Below are 22,102 nucleotides of genomic sequence, written 5' to 3' on the forward strand. Positions count from 1 at the left end.
GGACTTTGTAAACCAACGTGTACATAGTACACTGTCCTGACCTGGGCTACCAATATTAACCTTTCATCTTTTCTTTTAAATTTTAAATTCACCTCTCTTTAACCATTCTCCCATTAGATCCTGATCTACATGAGGTTGTTCCAGGAGCTTTCTGTACTTACAGCTATCTTTATGCATTTTCTACATTTCTTGCTTTGTTTATCTGATCCTTCAACTTACATTCTTTCTTTTATTTTTTGGCACATTCATTTGCTGCCTGATTTTTAATCGACCTCTGGTTTGATTTCCATTCCTGCGTGACACTGATATGCTTCTGCTAAACTCAGCAATGAAGTCATCTTAGACTTATTCTCTTCATGTTTCAACATTCACTATGTTTGCGTCTTGTGAGGTCAGCAGATATGTATGCAGTCCCACTATTGCAGATCTATACATGTAATCAGTTTCAAGGCGACCCATCCCTCCTCCAGAACGGGGTCTATACAGTCTTGGTATGCACGGATTTTTACATGCAGCATTTTTTTGTTTTCCTGTCCAACTGATCCAATACCTTTTGGGGTCAGTCAATCACCACAAAACTGTAAGTTAGAACAGGAAGAACAAAACTGGTTTATAGCTTGAATTTTGTTCCTAGATGTCAATGTTGTTTTCACTTTTAATTTTAGTCTTCTAAAATATTCCTTACTCAGTTTTATTCTCATTTTTTCATGTTTTATTGTTGATCCTTCATCAGTTCCCAAATACTTATACACTCCCTCTTGTTCAAGTTCTTTTATATCACATTCCTGTCTCAGACTGACATTTTCTTGGTGCTGCAACCTTCCTGCTTTAAAGGTTGCTTTTGTAAATTTATCAAGCCCAGATGACATTCTTATATCATCTGAGAAAGTTTTGACCACTTGCAATTGTGCTTTCAGTTCCTCATCTGATGAACTAAAACAGTTTTAAGTCGTCCACAAAAAATAAATGAGACGTCCTGACACGTTGTCATTTTCTGAGAGCCAAACTGTAGCTATGATCTAATCCGTTAAGTAGTCAGCTTAATGGGTTAAGGGCAAGGCAAAAGAGCCGTGGTGACAAATAGTCACCCTGGAATATCCCCCCTTTCAATTTTTATCTCTAGGATAATAATTTGTCCTTTATCATGGCTTAGCTGCAAAGTGGTTTGCTACTGTTTCATGTTCACTGAAATGTAACTGATCAATGTAGGGTGTTATCTTATACATTTGTAAGCACTCTTTCATCCATGAATATGGGATGTTATCAAATGTTTATTTGTAGTCTATCCTTATCAGACTTATAGATTCTCCACCTTTTTACAGTTCTGCATTACGACTTTATTTAGCAACAAATGATCTTTTGTTGTATATGACTTCCTTTTGTTACCCTGTTGTTCTAATGTCGTGAATGAGTTTTCTTCTAAATGACTATAACCTCTACCAGCATCAATTGCAGTGCATAGTTTATACATCATTGGAAGGCAAACTATTGGTCTATAGTTTTTAGGATATATAGCAGGTTAACGTTTAAGGAAGAGTACAGTTTTTCCTGTAGTTAACCAGACTTGCATCTGTCCAGGGTGCACATATAAACAGTTCTTACTCAGGGCTAAATATGTAAAGATGTTAATACTCTTACCCAGAAGTTAAGGACTGCATCTGGGCAGGGGGTTTTCCAGTTTGGAGCTTTTCTTAATCTTGTTTCAGTTTCTCTGGCTGCTGTTTCATCCAGTTTCATATCCTGTACATTCGAACTTTTTATTCTTTCTTTACTTCTTCTGTCCATTCAGCATCTTTGTTAGTTTCCGGAGGATCTTTATTTCTCCAAGCTGGATCTCTTCCTTTTCCTTCTGTGTGTATCAGAGTGGATTTTCTCATGATGCCGCAGGTGACTGTTCCACAGGAAACACCTGCCACACGTGGCACATTTGTATGGCTTGTCACCGGTGTGTAATTTCTCATGATATACGAGATTACTCTTCTTCCTAAAATCCTTGTTACACGTTGAACATTTATATGGTCTTTCACCGCTGTGGATTTTCTCATGGTCTGCAAGCTGAGTTTTCCATACAAAACCCTTACCACATGTTGAACACTTGTGCGGCTCCTGACCATTGTGAGTTTTCTCATGGTATGTGAGGTACCACTTAGTTCTAAAACTCTTGTCACATGTTGAACATTTAAATGGCCTATCACCGGTGTGGATTTGCTCATGATACGAGAGCTGGTACTTCCATATAAAGCTCTCATTACATGTCACACATTTATGAGGTCTCTCTGCAGTGTGGGTTTTTAAATGGGACGCCAGATGGCCCTTACATATAAAATTCCTGCCACAAGTGGAACATTTATATGGCCTATGACCAGTGTGGGTTTGCATATGCAATGCTAGAAAACACTTGTGTACGTAACTCTTAGCACACATAGCACACTTGTATGGCTTCTCCCCAGCATGCAGTTTTGCATGGTACATTAAGGAACTCTTCCTTTTAAAACTCTTGCCACATTTTTCACACTGATGTGACTTTTCTTGAGAATGGGTTTGCACATGGGATGCTACTTTTGACTTCTTTTTGAAAACCCTCTTACATGTTGCACGTTTAGAAGGTTTATCCTTAACAAAAGAATTCTTTTGAATTGCACATAAGTTCTTCCATTTGAAAGTCTTAACACATGTTCCACATATATGTGACTTCTTCCCAGTTCGGATCTTCTCATGGACAGCAGGCTCAGCCTTCAGTCCAAACATTTTGCCACATGTTGCACACTTGTACTGGTTTAGTTTTAAATAGACTATTTCACATATTTTCAGACTACCTTTCTTTTTCTGTTCCTCAATAATTCCTTCAAACGTGCTGAGATTTTTTGCAAGGTTGTGGGTATGGTCCTTTTCTGTATGTCTCTCCTTACCAGGAAGTGTTAAACTCTTTTTATAGTCATTGAATTTGCATAATTCATCCACCTCATGAGTTTGCAGATGTACTTTTAGTTCATTCTCTTGGCTAAAAGTCCTGTTACACAACACACAGTTGAAAAGTCCATTTCTAGCCTGACTTGACTCGTATCGTATAATCGAAATCTGATCGATGCGGCTCTGTACATGTTCAGACTTCAAAGGCTCCCTTTGTAGTGTCATGTGACATGGACTCTGACAGCGATGCATGTTCCTGCAGACTTAAACAGATATTAAACAGTGAATGATCTCTTACACACATGATGATTATAAACAAAGAATGTTGTTTCCCTTTAAAGGTTTAGGTGTCAATTGTATACGGTGGTACATCACAATGACTATTATTAAGGTACTTCAACAAATGACACAATAATTTGTGCAATACTTAACATAAAAATATGCTTTGCTAACCTACTGAGCTACACTGCAATCCTCTCCCAAAATGTTTATGCTTTCTTCAAAGTCCTATGGCTGCATCAGACACACCCCTGGAGCTCTCCTATCTCCATTTTTGTCAACTATCAGTTATGGATGTCTAGACACTAATAATTGTTACAAAATGGTTGGAACAGATAGATAAGCACTGCAGCTTTCAAAGAGATCATTGTGTAACAATCTTTATAGCTAATCAAATGTATTAGGCATGGAGTGGTACCTGCAGACAACCAAAGGGCCAAACAATAAAGAGAAGTACAGCATTAATTGGACAAACACAATAATAGAATGGTGCACAACTACCATGACGGATGTCAAAATGAAGGCAGGTTATTGTGATTGCATGAATGTACGCAGATGTGTGCAGTGTAGTACAATACAGATGCATATTGTGCCTTGCCTGGTACAAGAAATGCAGCACAGTAGCCATCAGATTGACAAATGTGGGACTGCACATCAAAATGCTGACCCCATCCATAGGTAAGTACTAGGCTAGCTATCCTTGTGGTTCATTGTAACCCTAAACAATTTCCCTTTTGGTGCTTAAGTTAACCTATCCCATTTGATGTCAGATTGGAGTTACCCATCCCAAGGTCGATAATTATATATTACCCCACAGCGAAAATAACTAGGATCGCACCACGGATAATTTGAGAGGACCAAGCATGAGATAAAGCTTACAGGAGCTGCCTCTGTCCATTAGTAGTACACAGGGCAGTCCTGGACTACAGATTCTGTTTCCCATCCATAGATCCAAATTGTCTTTGAATATGGAGAGGAATGAACTTTGTTTTGTGTGGCTGAGGAGTCTGTTCCAGAGCAGCGTTGTCCTCTGCGAGATATACCTATCCCTTCAAACTCTTCTGCTGATGCTGCAGAAGAGGTTTAGATCTCTAGACCAAGTACTCCTGATGCCATTTGAGTTGCTGATGTGCACTAAATACATCAGTATTGGGTCAGAGAATGCCTTGTATGCCAGATACGGGTCAGCTCTTAACAGTCTGAAAGATACATAATATAATGGCATAGCTTTGAGTTAGTCCATGTAGGACATATTGTTTTTCATCACGTAAATAGGGAGAAAATGGAGTACAAAACAAAATGTCCAGTGCTCCAACCAGAATAGTCAACTCAGGAGTACCATCCTATTACCCTTTTACTGAAAAACCACAAAAATAAACCATAAATGATCTGAAAACCTCCCTTCCACAAACCACCTGCATACAATATGCCGACAACTCGACATTAATATGTTCAGCCTCCTAGCCTGCTGGACTTCATTCGAGTACCCAAGCAGTATTTACCTTAGTTGAAAACTGGTTCCATCAACGCTGTCTCCTCCTTAACCCCAAAAAAATAAATTGATGCTATTCTTTCCCACTTAGAAGTCTCCTGCTATCAACTTCACAATTACATCTAATAATGGTACTGTATTAACTCCCGACCCAACCACCAAACTTTTAGGTGTAACAATTGATCATAATCTAAACTTCGACACACATATCAACCTAACCATTAAATCAGTTAATAAAAAACTTGGTTTCCTCTACAGACTTAAACCCTATCTCACACCTCTAGCTAGGACTGCTATTGCCTGAACTCACTTAATCTCCACCCTTCTCTATGCATCCCCAATCTATACCAACTTATCCAAAAATAATCTTCATAAGTTGGAAACAGCCTATAATAACATAGCTACATTTGCCACTGGTTCCCCTTTTCGAACCCACCACTTCCAAAATCTTAAATTGCTAGGATGGCTGGAACTGCAAAGCCAGATTCTTTTCCAGCAACTTACTACTATACACAAGATCTTACACCATCCCACAGATACACCCATACCCTCTACCCTTATCTGCCCATATAAAAATCTAACAACCCTTCAATCAGCCAATAAGGTGCTAGTAGATACCCCAAAGTCCAACAACGAATCTGGAGATAGCTTGTTCTCAAACTCTATTGGTAACTCTTGGAACACTCTTCCAACTGAACTAACAGCCCTTTCTTCTACCCCACTTTTCAAGAAGCAATTAAGAATCTTCCTTAAAGCCCAATGGCTATGCCCATGCACAAATTCTGACTGACACTTTCTCCCCTAGCAGGACCATTCTTTACCATCTATCTTTAACATGCTATTTCAGGTGCTCTGATATGCTCTATGAATGCCTACTGTAGTAGCTCACCTCCTAAGGTTTGGTAAACTTTATAAACAATGCTACCCTCAAAAAAAAAAATGTTTTATTAATCCTTTTACTCAAAATTTTTAACTTATTTATTCTGGTATGTTGGTATGTTACTGTAACAGTACTATATAAATGTTCCTGTATTTGAAATGTTTTACCTGTCTGACATTATCTGTATTGTATATGGTCAAGATTTCTGTCTTGTAAATTGTCTTAATGTGGAGCTTTTCTCCCTGGGCCTCCACTGAAAATGGACATACATCCAGTCGGACTATCCCAGTCAACAAATGTAAAATAAATAAAAATAAAATAAATAAAAATAAATAAATAGTGACAATTAAGCACTTCTGTTCACTATATGGACTTCATCAGAAGAAAGAACAATGTAACAGAAATAATTTACAAAGGTTGACTAAACATCCCCCAAAGGATTCTATTGGATAACTACTTTCTACTAGGTAATTACTTAATTCCAGCAAAGCAACATGATTAAGAAGCATCTGAGGTTGGCATAATGGTTAGGGTATTTACCTTACAGACACAAAGTTCAGGGTTTGATTCTCCCGTGGGGTTATTAGCTAGGCTTAAAATGGCCCACAAGGGCAGTTAGCCTAGTACTAATCTATGAACCTATGAACCTATAATAAATATAAAAAAAATGACTATATAAAAAAAATGAAAATGTAAATAAAACAGGAGCAAAATATATACAGTCCATACAGATACTCGGAGACTTTAGCACACTTTTAATATAAAAACTTTTGGTTTCTCCATAAAATAAATAATTAAATAATTATTTTATTTATATATATATATATATATATATATATATATATATATATATATATAGATAGATAGATAGATAGATCTACTTCACATGACTAAAAACTGAAAATACTGAATTTCATTTGACTGAGACCACAGTACCTAATTTTCAAAATACTAAAAACTCATTTGACTGAATCTCATTATACTGAAAGCTTACAATGCTGAATTTCAAAATACTGAATTTTAAGCCATAGATATGCTGTTTGTTTCTCTTCTCCTGTGACTTGCTTGTGATAAAAAACAAACATTACTGTAATGTAAAGTGCTGACTGTCAGAGTACCGACAGCATTGAAGGTAGTTTTGTAGTGTTTCTAAATAAGGGTATGTCGCTTTACATTTTTAAGGAAGTATCTAAAGTAATATGGGAGAGGTTTTGTGCACTCCTGGCAGTAGTGGCAGTGTATACAGTACTGTAAGGTAAGTAAAAGGTATATGCCTTTTTTCCCACTGTAGGGCGATCCTGGAGTTTGTATATGTAGTTGGGGGGGCATAGCCTCCCTCCTAGTTTGGTTTTATATTGCCTCGTATAATGAGACCATTATTAAATGTAAAATATGAAAGAGATGAAAAGAAACGTTTTATAAAATCTATTTACAGGTATAAGTAGGCTTTCATACGTAATACACTTAAAACAGAGACCATATCATTCAGACTATAACCATTAGTAGAGTTACATTTCAACTGCCATCTTAACTCTTTCCATCCTTCCATGGGCCTACCCTAGCTGTATTAGATATTATCTAATATATAAAATTATAAGTGCTATTTATTTTAATATGTTTATATGAAACCCTGCATTCATGCTCCTTGCTAACATCATAAACACATTGCTAAATTCTTGTCCTTAGCTGTTTCTCAGTCTTTCCTTTACAAAAACAGGGCATGTCTGACAGTGGGCCACATACACAACTCCCAAGCTAAAACAACATCATTTCTGTTTTAAAACCACCTCCCCAAAACCAGCAATAAGGAAAAAGGCCCTCCATAACATAACTGTATTGGTTACAACCACCTCCCCAAAACCAGCAATAAAGAAAAAGGCCCTCTGTAACATAACTGCATGGGTTACAACCACCTCCCCAAAACCAGCGATAAGAGAAAAGGCCCTCCATAACATAACTGCATGGGTTACAACCACCTCCCCAAAACCAGCAATAAGGAAAAAGGCCCTCCATAACATAACTGCATTGGTTACAACCACCTCCCCAAAACCAGCGATAAGAGAAAAGGCCCTCCATAACAAAACTGCATGGGCTACAACCACCTCCCCAAAACCAGCAATAAGAAAAAAGGTCCTCCATAACATAACTGCATTGGTTACAACCACCTCCCCAAAACCAGCAATAAGGAAAAAGGCCCTCCATAACATAACTGCATGGGTTACAACCACCTCCCTAAAACCAGCGATAAGAGAAAAGGCCATCCATAACATAACTGCATGGGCTACAACCACCTCCCCAAAACCAGCGATAAGAGAAAAGGCCCTCCATAACATAACTGCATGTGTTACAACCACCTCCCCAAAACCAGCGATGAGAAAAGTCCCTCCATAACATAACTGCATGGGTTACAACCACCTCCCCAAAACCAGCAATAAGAGAAAAGGCCCTCCATAACATAACTGCATTGGTTACAACCACCTCCCCAAAACCAGCAATAAGGAAAAAGGCCCTCCATAACATAACTGCATTGGTTACAACCACCTCCCCAAAACCAGCAATAAGAGAAAAGGCCCTCCATAACATAACTGCATTGGTTACAACCACCTCCCCAAAACCAGCAATAAGAGAAAAGGCCCTCCATAACATAACTGCATGGGTTACAACCACCTCCCCAAAACCAGCAATAAGAAAAAAGGCCCTCCATAACATAACTGCATGGGTTACAACCACCTCCCCAAAACCAGCAATAAGAAAAAAAGCCCTACTTAACATAACTGCATGGGTTACAACCACCTCCCCAAAACCAGCAATAAGAGAAAAGGCCCTCCATAACATAAATGCATGGGTTACAACCACCTCCCTAAAACCAGCAATAAGAAAAAAGGCCCTCCATAACATAACTGCATTGGTTACAACCACCTCCCCAAAACCAGCAATAAGAAAAAAGGCCCTCCATAACATAACTGCATTGTCCTCCCCAAAAACCAGCAATAAGAGAAAAGGCCCTCCATAACAAAACTGCAGGGGTTACAACCACCTCCCCAAAACCAGCAATAAGGAAAAAGGCCCTCCATAACATAACTGCATTGGTTACAACCACCTCCTCAAAACCAACAATAAGAGAAAAGGCCCTCCATAACATAACTGCATGGGTTACAACCACCTCCCCAAAACCAGCAATAAGGAAAAAGGCCCTCCATAACATAACTGCATTGGTTACAACCACCTCCCCAAAACCAGCAATAAGAGAAAAGGCCCTCCATAACATAACTGCATGGGTTACAACCACCTCCCCAAAACCAGCAATAAGAAAAAAGGCCCTCCATAACATAACTGCATTGGTTACAACCACCTCCCCAAAACCAGCAATAAGAGAAAAGTCCCTCCATAACATAACTGCATGGGTTACAACCACCTCCCCAAAACCAGCAATAAGAAAAAAGGTCATCCATAACATAACTGCATTGGTTACAACCACCTCCCCAAAACCAGCAATAAGAGAAAAGGCCCTCCATAACATAACTGCAAGGGTTGCAACCACCTCCCCAAAACCAGCAATAAGAGAAAAGGCCCTCCATAACATAACTGCAGGGGTTACAACCACCACCCCAAAACCAGCAATAAGAGAAAAGGCCTTCCATAACATAACTATAGGGGTTACAAGGCCCTCATTGTTTTCATTTTACTATCATCTCATCTGGTATTCACTGTCGCACTCAAAGATTTAAATGAAATGTCTTTCCTATAGACAAACAACAGGCATGGACCTAAACTGCCAAACTGTTCACCTGCCAATTCTAATATTTTCCAATTTAAAAAAAAAACAGATTTAATATCATTAAAATCTAAAGTATAGGTTAACACCATATCCCTAGTGAAATTTCTAACGGGCCCAGTTTGTATGAGTTCAATATTAATTAAAACACCCCTTCCCTAAAATGGGTTCATAAAATAATAATTGGTTACATTTTTTAAGAACTTCATTGGCTACTGCTCTAATAAAGTTGGATGGGCACCCCCGGTTTTCTAACATTGTCTCACACTTGCCAGTCACTTATATGAAGGTCTCATGTGGTGAGACCATCCTAGCCAATCTAACTATTTGTCCTTTTACCAATGCTTTTTTTCCTGATGAATTGGATGCCAACTACTGAAGTCCAATAATGTATTGGAGTAGGATGGCTTCCTATATATATATATATATATATATATATATATATATATATATATATATATATATATATATAAAATATATAAAACTCAAAACATCACTTTTCTCTTGTTTTTGTAACAGTAGCATCTAAAAATTGATGTAATCATGAACATAATTCATAGTCAATGTAAGAAATGTGGTTGTACTGTTAAAATATTTGCAAAACTCATTAAGCTCTCCTATACTCCCAGTCCAAAGGATTATGACATCATCAAGTACCATACAGAAATGGACCAAGTGTTGCAATAAGAAGGATGTAGTACATAACCGTGTTCCCATTCAGCCATAACCAAATCTGCAAATACTGGGGCACAAGAAGCCCCCAGAGCAACCCAGTGCTTTGCTTACATAAACGTCCATCAAAAAAATAAATAAAATTGTTTTCCAACACAACTTCCATCAGCTCAGTAAGAAACTTAATCTTAGTGTGATTGATACTACTTTCCCTATATAGGTAATCACAAAACCATCCTAATCCTGGGTTACGTGGGATGACAGAAAAAAAAATCAATGACATCAATAGTAACAAATATTAACTCATCATCATACAAGCCCTTTTCCACTATTTTACAGAAATCCGGTGAATCTTTATACAAGTGTGCTATAGCTGCGTCCACCTCTTTAAGCTGAAAATTGTTTTAACATGTATAGTAAATGTTTTTGAATATTCTGCATCAACTATCAGTCAGAAAGGTGGGTCTATCAAATTTTGAGGACTTCTGGGATTCTAAAAATGGTTTGGGTATTTTTGGATCTGTTACTTTTTAAAAAAATCATATTGTTTCAATGTCATAAGCCCTTGTGTTAAGCAATCATTTAAAAAAAACATCCATCTTACAATATGCCACATTCCTTTGACTAACAGATACTTCATTGTAAGTATCTGCATATAATAAATCAAACATTTTGTTGACATAGTCATTAGTATTCATGATGACTATGCCGCCTCCTTTGTCTGGTTTACTGAATGTGGCTGTTGTCAAGTAATGTGTTAAACTTTCTTTATCTTTTGTAAGGCTGTAGTAACACATTATTTTTTGTTCTTTAATGGCTCCATAATATCAACTGCACATATCTTCTCAAATAGTGCAAATATAGATTGTAATGCGGGATTAAAAGTACTGGGTCTAGTACACAATTTAGAAGCATTTAGACATCCGTGGCCCTGTTGTGAAAAATGTAAACTAAAAGTATGTTTTTGTGTAAATAATTTTAAGTTAATCAATGTATCATCAGCTCGGCTCTTCTCGAAAGTACATAAGTGAGCCCCTTTTCAAATAATTGAGCTCATTTCTTTTTTTTTTCAAAATTTTTTATTTGATTTTACAATTCAATAACCATTCAAACTATTTACAAATACAACTAAAATGAACTATATACAATGTTAATAAAGTATACATATACAAACTATTAATATTTTTCTAGTAATTTATACAGTTTCTGCCAGGCAATTAATTAGTGTGTTGTATTTCTTGTTCTCATTCTTATGGTAGAAAGTTCATTATTACAAACTGATCTAGTTAAATGAATTAATTCACTGTTAAATAATATAGTAGGCTTTCTTTTCCAATTTTTCATTATGATTTTCCTTGCTACAAATAAGATTGACCAAAGAAGAGGTATTTGATATTTTGGTATGACTTCTGGGATTGCTGCAATGAATAATATAAGAACATCTATAATAGTGCAGTTATCTGACCATAACGCTTTAAAAATTATCTAAAGTCTGTCCAAAATTATGTTACTTACTATGTTGCATTACATAATCATCTGGAGCCAATCAGCATTCTATTTTATAAATTACTACAGCTTTATGTGGTGTTAAAAAACTCCTATGTAGGAATTTCCATGTAAATATTCAACAATATGGGGAAGATGTTGAATTTCCTACTGATTTCAAAGAAAGTTTTTTTTTTTGTTAATTGCTGTAAACTCCTCTTTGTTTATATGTGTTGAATAGTTCCAAAAGGATAAGTCTGGTGAGACAAATTCACTTCACTTTCTATATGATTGATATGAGTGAAGTTCTCAAATATGAACCATTACTAATATTGGTAAGGATATCCAAGATTTTTGGTAGGGTTTTATTGTGTATGTATAATGTTAACATAATTTTATTTTGAATTAATTCTTTACAGTTTTATATGTCAAGCCAATTGCTATTCTGTAAACTATATCAAGCTATCAAATAATCTATTGAATGTATTTTATTTCCAGACATAAATTTATTTCAATATATTAGATTGCTGTTCTTTAGGTCTAACATTTTACTTAAGTTAAATTAAATTAGACATTCACTAGTGAAAGCTATTGGGGAAATTATTAATAAGTTGTTAGTTAAATGATTCAACTGCATAAATCTTTTCAAAATTAATAATATTTGATTTTGAGAAGTGTAAAGAAGGCAAACTTCTGCTTATCATTTAAAGTGTATTTTTAAGGTCCAAATGAAGATGTTTCTTTCTATATTTATGAGGGGTTCAATCAGAGCTTTGTTGTAATCTTTTATGGGATTCTCATGGATAGATTTCCAGCAGGAAGAGTAAGATGGATTAAGCCACATAAGAATTACATTAATAATAGCTGATTTATGTAAAGGTCTATATTGGGAAAGCCTATGCCACCTTCCTACCAGTTGTTTGAATGCCAGTGTAGGAAAATTCTTTTTTTTTCTTTAGGATACCATAAGCATTTTAATAAGATGGTATTTGTTTTATGATTCCTTTAAGTGGAGGAAGAATTATTGACTGATTGATGAATATATTTTTGTAAGCATGCTCATTTTAATTAGTAATAATCTGTCTTCAAAAGTAAAAAAAATAGTTTATTCCAGTTTTCTGTTAGTGTTGTTATATCTATTAAGTTCTGATAATTGACTATTTTTTGTATAATTAGATTGAAGTATAACCCCTAAATATTTTAGCTGCGAGTTTTGCCCATTAAAGTTTTTATAAGAGTATAAGGTTGTTTGTTTATCAGTTGCATTTTAGTTTTGTTGTGGTTGAATTTTAGTCCTGATACTTTCTCAAATATATCTATGGGGTTAACTAAATACTCTATCGATGTTTCAGTATCACCACTTGTTATTAATATATGGTTTGCAAAGAGTTGGATTTTGGGTGAAAGATTATCATTTAAGTTGTATCCTTTTATGTTTACATTATTTCTTGTTAGGTTAGCAAATGGTTCTATGGCAAGTGCAAATAATGAGGAGGACAAGGGGCATTCTTGTTTAGTGCCTTTTAAAACATTAAAAGGGCTAGAGATGAAAGAACCTATCCTTACAAAAGAAATAGAATTTTCAAAGAGTTTTTCTGATTAATTCTGTAAAATCAGTGGAAAAACTGCATTCACGCAGAGCTCTAAATAAAAATGACCAGTTTAAGGAATCAAAAGCTTTGTTTATACTAATTATTGTTAATTCATTATTCTTTTTATTTGCTATCTCTATTAGGAAAAAAAAGCCTTATTATGTTGTCCTGCACATTCTTATTGATTATGAATCCTATTTGGTCGACATTTATGAGGTCAGTGAGTATGGCATTTAGTCTTTTTTTGCCAGAATGGACATAAAAATCTTATAATCTATGTTTAAGTGAGATACTGGTCTAGAAGATTAGCATGAAGTTGAATCATTGCCAGGTTTATCAGAGGTGCTTTTAACTTCTTTGAACATGTTTAGTAAGATTTTTGGAATTTTGTCACCTGGTGCTTTGTTAGTTTTTAGATTTTTTTTATGCGATTTATTTTATTCATTTTCTTTGATCTGATTGCTAGTTTATGTAAATGTTTAGGGTTTATTGAATATGATTGTAGTTTGATTTTTTTTTTCTAAATTAATAGATATTTTATGTTTAATGACATCTTGATTTTTTTTAATTTTTTATCTTAATGCTTGCTGTTGTATAATTAGGTGGGAGATTTTGTTTTAATGCATCAATTTCTGGATGATTATCTGTTAGCTTCTTGTCCTATTCTTTTCTTTTAGATATGTACCAATTTTTATTTTGCCATATATAACAACCTTAAATGTATCCCAAAGTATTGTATCTGATACCTCAACATTATTATTACATTCTATGAATTGGGTTAATTTCCATAAAAAGCCATTATTGAAAGCCTTTTGTTTTACTTATGTACGCCAGGATTCTTTGACAGAAGTTTAGGGAGTTAGGGCTGCAAGTTAAATGTGATGGCATTGTGATCTGATAAGGGACATGAAACAATCAATACATCATCTATTTTTCAGTATAACGAGCTAGCTACCAAAATATTTGCCGGAGTTAAAAATCTACAAGAGTAGTCAATGAATTTTAGGGAAGATGATAATTTTAGTTCAGATACATCTTTTAAATTCATTATATTTCTGTAGTTTAAGTGTTGTTCTGTTGAATAAAATTTGTTTTAGTGTTCTTGGTGTCTTTGTTGGATAATATGCAATTAAAATCACCTGCTAATAATATTTCCCCTCTAAAGTGCAATGTTATATTTAAGTAACTATTTACTGTGTTTGTACCAATGCTAGATATCCAGTATGTATTTATGGGTATAAAACCTTTTCCCCATTTTTACTACTGCTAACCTCAGCATACCAATTTTGTCTCTGCATGAGTTCACAGTCTTTGGTAACCCTATTGTTTTCATACAATAAGGATACCTCTTCTTCTTTGTTTAAACTGTGAGCTAATCAGGACTGAATAATCCTTTAACAATACTCTATTTAAGTCTTCTGACAATACGTTTCTTGTAGAAACATAATGTCAGCTTTATGTAAGGATAGGTATTCAGTGATCTTACTTCTCTTTATAGGGTTATTTAACCAGTTTACATTTAATGAGAGACACTTGTATACTGGCATTATTCAGTGTAATTTGTTTTGAATTCACATTAGAATATTGTTAAGATAGAGACAGACTCTAAGAAAATCATAATGGTATTTGTTATGGACAAGATTAAAAAACTTAATACTGGAACAATAAAAACAAACATGCTCTTAGCCTTCAGCATGGAAAACATTTTCCAGGTCTGAATGGCAGCCCATACAAACCTCTAACTAACCAGCTCATGACACCTGATGGCCGCATTCTTGTTACTGCTTTTAGTATAACATCTGAGGATCTCTGGTTCACTATTTAACTTAATAAAAAGTTCACCTTTGTTTCTGTTTTAAATCATTTTCTAAATGATAACCTGTATGTAACTAAGTTATTTTCTTTAACCTGAAGAATACTGTACTTCTGTATAAATAAATGTGCCATTGCTGCACGCTTACATTAAGTTTCTGACAAGCTGTTTTTGGTCCTACTGTAAAATGTGTTTGTGTAACATTCAAACCCTTCCCTCTTTGCTGCTTTATTGCTGTAAAATGTGTTTGTGTAACATTCAAACCCTTCCCTCTCTGCTGCTTTATGAAGTTCAACTTTAACAAGCACCTCAAAGCATTTTATATAAAACTATAACGATTTCTTGGTAAACAATAGCTTACTTAATTTTATTTTCATTAAACAGTGATTAATATTCTTTAACGTCATTAGAAAGTCTGTTTTAAGGTCCAATTTGATCTCCTGTTTATATCCTGGTATAGAGAGTTCAAAAATCATGTTTCACTTCCTTGTTTCAGTCACAGACGGTTACTCATGAAGATTTGAAGTCACAGAACCACTCAGAAGCTCAAGCTGCTTACAAAAACTTCATCAGAGCTACAAAAAGTAAGCCAGTGGGAATCTAACCTATGTGATGAAAGCTTTTCACTTAAATAGCTCAACGATGTACTTTACAAGCCATGATTTGACTGAAAAGCCATTTTTCCCTTTTTCACCTTCAAAGTTATGAAAACCTTTAAAATTGTTTGATATCACATACAGCATAAGCTATAACGTTCTAAAAAATATATCAGCATTACATTCCCATCAACTATTATAATCTTCCATAATAAAATTTTGATATTGATGTAATTGAGAATAGTAACTAATGAAATAACTTTACTGCTCACAAGCACACACAGCCGTGTATTCATGTATCATTCTGTTTTATCATAATTTATAATTCTATTGCAGTAAAAGGGTGGAGGTTAAGGAATGACTGTGTGAATAATACAATTGTATTATGTTACTATTTTTAAGTCAATAAGCAGCAAGTACTACTAGAATTTATATTACAGATAGCTTCCCCTATACATTTTATTATGATATATCCAAGAAGCTGGTTATTATACATTTATTTAACTCAAAGGAAAATAAATATTACCTTTGGCTGTGTTTCATCCAGAGACAACAAGACAGTTTAAAGTGATTTTAAAAGAGAAAGACAGACAGTTTACTTGTCTCTAAGCTTTCTTTTTACTTTAGTTGACCAGTCATGTTTTGTTGCTTGTCTCTTTAAGGCTGTGCTGGTGTCCATTTCTTCAACTGAGTTTAACAAGCTTTTCCCTGCATAAAAGTGACAGTTTCCTCCAAGGTTTTGAATTTTTTTCCCTTAGGTAGAAAGGCTCTTAATTTTGCTGGGAAGATCGAGTGAGTTTGGATGTCAGCTTTTTTCTGAGATTTTAATAGGGATAGGGAAACTTTCCTTTTTTGAGACCACATTAGAAGAATAGTCTATCAAAATCTGATTGGTGAGTCTCCTATTTTCAGTGGTGAGAGGAACCATGCAGTTTTCAGTACAAGATCTTTGTCTTGACTAGAAAAGAATTTTGCTACAATGGACCTTGGACGTGCAAGTTTTTTTTTTTTTGAAGGTATTGTGCCCAGAGATCTGTGAGCTCTTTCTGTTCCAGGGCTTCTGGCAAGTTCAATAGTTTTGGTATCCAGGATGATAGAAAATTCTCCGTATTTTTTGCCTACCATTTGTTTGTGAACTCCACAGATTTAGATATTGCTCCTGGCTGTATTTCCAGATCGTCTATTTTCTCCATAAATTTATTTTGTTGTAAAAGGAATTCAATATTGTGTTCTCCCTCCAATAACCTGCAGTCAATATCTGAGACAGAATCTTCTATAGCTGCAAACTGGACTTTCTGCTGTTTGATGACATCATTTAATAATTCAGTTTGGTGCAGTCTTCTTCTATTTTATCCACTTTTTAATCCACTTTGTCTATTTTAAAAGCCAGGTCTTGGATGTTAGAGAGGACTGACTGCAGCTCTTTTTTCATTGCGTTTCCTTGTTGACCAGATTTAGAATGACATTTTTTTTTCTTGAGAGGTTTTCAACCTTTACTCTTTTCTCTTGAAATTTGACAGGAATATATATATATATATATATATATATATATATATATATATATATATATATACAAACTATTTCTTGTTTTTTTTGCAACAAAATTAATTAATTTATTTATTTTATTTAACATTTGTTTACCGGGAAAGTCTGACTTGGAACAAAGCCAATTTTCAGCAGAGAACCAGGGAGAAACACTCCAGACGCATGTCTTAGAAATGTGGGAGGAAACCGGAGCATCCAGAGGAAACCCACACAAACACAGGGAGGACATGCAGACTCCACACAGAAGGCAATCCAGCTGAGAATCGAACTGGAGCTCCTCTTGCTGTGAGGTGACAATGCTACCGCTGCACCATTACAAATGTCCTCAATGTCTCCAGTTCTTTATTTCTGAGTTTTTTATAGATGTAGGATTATTTTGTCAGTTCCACCAGTCAGGAATAACTGAATTAAGCAGAGCAGAGTTTTTGTGCTGCTAAGAGTTAGCCATCTTGGCCATGCCCCCAAATGAACCCGTTTCTAATCAATAATAACCTCGCTATAAGTAAAAACTTTTAAAATCCCCACTTACTTTGTAAATGATGTCAGGGTTACTCATCTCATGTAATACGCCCTCCTGCTGTTGTTCATCCCCCTCTTGTTGTAACTCTTATTCCATTCCCCTGCTGATGTTTGTTCTTTATTCTTTCCAATCTTCTTGGCCCCAGAATATCTAAAGGGAATTCTTCATTGTTTTGTACTTGGACTTCATTATTAAATAACCAACACTGGGGCCATTCACTACATGTGATCAATAACCCCTATCCTCATTCAAGCAAGTTCCAAAGCCTTTCTTAATTTTGTTGCGGGGGGGGGGGCATGATGTCCAATTTGCATAGTCCATCTTATCTCTCACAAATTTCTTTTCTTTTTACACCTAAAATCAGAGAAAGTACAGTTTTGTACCTACCATAAATGTAGATGTTCGAGTGTTCACCCTGCTGCAATCATCACACTTGGGTTATCCTGCCGTCAGGAGGTCCCGCAGTCGGCCTGAATTCCAAAGTCTTGGTCCGGTGTCGGTTGCTGTCACTTCTTCCCTGACGTCAGTGCACCAGGGGTATATAAGAGGCATCCAACGCCATTTTCTTCAGTTTTTCTTGCCCCAGATGTCAGGTGCCCCCAGTAGGTAGGCAAAATATATATATGAATAGCTAGATAAAAATAAAACTATACCTTTAGGCACAAGCAAATACACCACAGAGGTGGTAGTATAGGATAGAGTGGTAGAGATAAGTTCAGCTAGTTCAGAGGGGATGTTGGGAGGGTAACCTGGACTGCAGCAGGGTGAACACTTGAACATCTACATTTATGGTAGGTACAAAACTGTACTATGTTCATCGTGTTACCCTGCTGCAGTCATCACACTTGGGTTGAATCCCAAAGCTAAGGATGGGAGGTGGAGTTAAACAGGGTTAGAAGAAGCTAGTAGGTCCTGCATAACTGCAGTGGCAAAACCAGCTCTAGTGTTAGAATATAGGTAAGTGATAGTGTTTGGTGAAGGTGTGCACTGAACTCCAAGTTGCAGCTTCCAGAATATCCTTGGTTGGCACCCACCTGAGAAAGGCTGCTGATGTAGCTGTAGCCCTGGTGGAGTGGGACCTAATGTTAGCAGGTACCGGTTTCCCATGATGTGTGTAGCAGAAATGTATGCAATGCCCTATCCATTTAGAAATAATCTGTTTTGAAATAGCTTTTCCTTGTGATCCTGCAGCATAGGCTACAAAGAGCTGGTCAGATTTTCTGAAAGTATTAGTTTTATCCAAGTAGTAACGTAATTGCCTGTGAATGTCCAAAGAGTGCAGGAGTCTTTCTCCTTTGTTCTGGGGATTTGGGAAAAAGGTGGGCAAATTAATGGTTTGGTTTAGGGCCACACTGGATACCACCTTTGTCATAAAGGAAAGGTTAGTTCGTAGAGAGACTCTGTCTTGAAGAAAAATGAGGAAAGGCTCCACTGCCATTAGGGCCTGTAGCTCTGAGACTCTTCTAACTGAGGTTATTGCTAGTAGCAGGGCAGTTTTCCATGAAAGAAATTTTAAATCAGCTGAAAAAGCTGGTTCAAAGGGCGGCAGTGTAAGCTTTTCCAGAACAAAGTTGAGATCCCAAGTAGGTGTTGGTGCTCTCCTGGGCGGTCTTATGTTCTTAGCCCCTCTGAGGTACTGTCTTAGGAGTGGATGTGAGAATAAAGGAGGATCCGTGTTGTAATGAGCTGAAATTGCTGAGGCGTGGATCTTAATAGATGAAAAGGAAAGTCCCTTGTGCAGCATCTCAGTTAAATATTGTAGAATCTGAGGAATGTTTGGATCAAGGGGATTTTGGCCTTCAGCCTGGTTCCAGGCGCAACATCTTTTCCATTTGTCTGAATAGGTTTTCCTGGTGCTGGGCCTTCTAGCCTCCAGAATGACATCCATAACAGCTTTGGATAGAGGTGGTGGCTGGTTGTTTAGGTAATTTGCCATGCAGCTAGGTCTAAAGTCTTGAGCTGGCTGTGTAGAATCTGATTGTCTCGCTGCTTGAGCAGGTGAGGAATCTGTGGTAAAATCCATGGTGGGCCGTGGGCCATGTTCCTTAGAATTGGATACCAATGCTGGCGTGGCCAGTCTGGTGCAATGAGTATCATTTGTGGCCTCTCTAATCTGGCTTTCAGCAGTACCTTTGCTAGAAGAGGCAGTGGAGGAAAGGCATACACTGTAAATTTTTTCCAACTGAATGAGAGGGCGTCCACTCTCCAAGCTTGTGGATGGAATGTCCTTGTGCAAAATTTTTGAAGTTGGTAGTTTTGGGGGCTTGCAAACAGATCTATGTCTGGGCGTCCCCATTTTTGAGCTATCATTGCAAATACTTGTGGATCTAGTTTCCACTCGTGTGGATCCCTGATGTTTTTGCTTAGGTCGTCTGCCAATGTGTTTTTCTTTCCTGGCAGGAATTGTGCTTGTAATTGAACCTGGTAAGACAGTGCAGTGTTCCACAAGGTCATTGCTTGCCGGCATAGAGGGTAGGAATGTGTGCCCCCTTGCTTGTTTATGTACCACATTACTGTGGTATTGTCCGTCTTTATTATTAGTTGTCCTGGGTGTAAGAGGTCCTTGAAAGCTGTTAGGGCATTCTGTACTGCTAGCATTTCTTTTTGATTGATATGCAGATGCCTCTGATCTGTAGTCCATTTGCCCTGAATGCACTGTCCTGCCATGTGTGCTCCCCAGGCATAGTCCGATGCATCTGTTGTCATAGTTTGCCTGGCTGTGGGTAAGGTGAAAGGCTGACCCTTGTTGAGGTGACATGCCTGTGCCCACCATAGAAACTCCTGTTGAAGGCAGGGAATGAGTGGTATCATTGTTTCCAAGCTGTGGTTGTGCTGAGTCCATACGCTTTTCAGTTACCATTGTAATTTCCTCATATGCAGTTTTGCAAATGGTATTAGTAGTATGCAAGATGCCATGAATCCCAAGGCCTGCAGAATTTTTCTTGCAGGGAGTTGGGTCTTTGTTGCCATTATTTTGAAGTATTGAGTCAGCTGCTGTTGCTTGTCTGGCGTGAGATAAGCCATTTGGGCCATTGTATTCAAGCTGGCACCCAGGAATATTATGTTTTGTGAGGGCACTAGTTTTGATTTCTTTTTGTTTACTGTGTACCCTAGGCAACTTGGAAGGTGTTTGACAAATGCCAGATGCTTTAAAAGAATGTCCTTGCTTTCTGCTTGAATAAGGCAGTTGTCCAGGTATGGGTATATTTGAATTCCACTTTGTCTGCAGTATGCAATTACCGGTGCCAGGCATTTTGTGAAGACCCTGGGCGCAGTAGATAAGCCAAAGGCAGTGCAGAGAATTGATAATGCGTTGAACCTGCAATGAGGGGGGGGGGGTATCTTCTGCAATTTTGTCTGATAGGGACATGCAGGTATGCCTCCTTGAGGTCCAACGTTACTAGCCAAGCATTCTTGCCCAGCATGGGAAGAAGCTGCTGTAGTGTTAGCATCTTGAATTTTGGTACTTGCAGATAGGTGTTCAGAATTGAAAGATCCAGAATGGGTCTCCATGCTTCGTCCTTTCTTGGGACTAGAAAGAGTCGAGTAAAATCCTTGTCCTTGCTCCTGTGTAGGTACCTGTTGAATGGCTCTCATGTCCATGAGAGCTGTAATTTGTTTTTGTGCCTCTGCCCATTGATTTGGTGGCAGGTTTGGCATTCCTTTTATCCTTGGCAAGGTATGAAAGTGGAATCTGTATCCTTGAGAGACAATGTTTAGTACCCATTTGTCTTTTGTGATGATGTGCCAGTTGTCTGCAAAAAATGTTAATTTTCCTCCCAGGGGAGCTGCCAGGAGAGATTTGCTTGGTAGTTTGAGGACTGAGTCATTGTGTTTGTCTTCTGCTAGCTTGGGGCCTGTTTTCTCCTCCTTTCTGGGTAGCAGTACCCCATTGGCGAGGTTTGTAAGGGCCTTGTGACTGACCTCTGCCCTTGGGCGTCTGTATTTGCCCCTCTGTGATCTGTCAGAAGCTGGGAAGGTCCAGTTTTTTGTTGGCCAATCTCTGCTGAAACAAGGTGGTTGTACCTGCAAAAATTCCTTGACCGTTTGCATAGACTTTGCCTTATCCTCCATTTTTTTTAAAACCTCTTCTGCTTTGGCACCAAATAATACATCCTGCTGTAAAGGTGCATCCAATAATTTTGCTTTAACATGATCAGGAAGGGTCTGCTCTTTTAACCAAGCATGTCTACGTATGACAGAGCCAGTAACAGCTGCTCTACAGGAAGCTTCCAATAAATCAAATCCTCATTGTAAAGTATGTTTGTCCACCTGTTCAGCTGCATGCAACAGATCCTGCATTTCCTTGAATTCAGACTGTTCAGAATGTGTGCTCATTTTTTGTTTTAATTGAGACATTAGGAATTGCTGGTATTTCAGCATGTGAAACTGACAATTTAATGCTCTCATAGCCAGAGTTGCTGAGGTGTATATTTTCTTTCCCCATCTATCTAGGGCTCTGGAATCCCTTTCAGAGGGCACAGGATTTTTAGCCATAGAAGCTTTAGCTCCCTTAGGATCCTGGGAAATTGTTTCTGGGTCA

At 37.1% G+C, this 22,102-nt stretch overlaps 1 protein-coding gene across 1 annotated transcript in view; it reads right to left on the reverse strand.

Moving 5' to 3' along the window:
• Positions 1 to 1,191: 1,191 nt before the first annotated feature.
• The window catches only part of LOC122815110 (gastrula zinc finger protein XlCGF57.1-like), a 91,873-nt gene continuing 70,962 nt past the window's right edge, over positions 1,192 to 22,102 (reverse strand). Inside the window, exon 4 of the mRNA XM_044087353.1 lies at positions 1,192 to 3,173. Within this exon, the coding sequence (XP_043943288.1) occupies positions 1,816 to 3,173 (1,358 nt within the window). The 3' untranslated portion in view covers positions 1,192 to 1,815. The remainder of the gene's footprint in view (positions 3,174 to 22,102) is intronic.

This window comes from Protopterus annectens, chromosome 11.part0 (assembly GCF_019279795.1).
Source record: "Protopterus annectens isolate FY-2018-M chromosome 11.part0, PAN1.0, whole genome shotgun sequence".
NCBI lineage: Eukaryota > Metazoa > Chordata > Ceratodontiformes > Protopteridae > Protopterus > Protopterus annectens.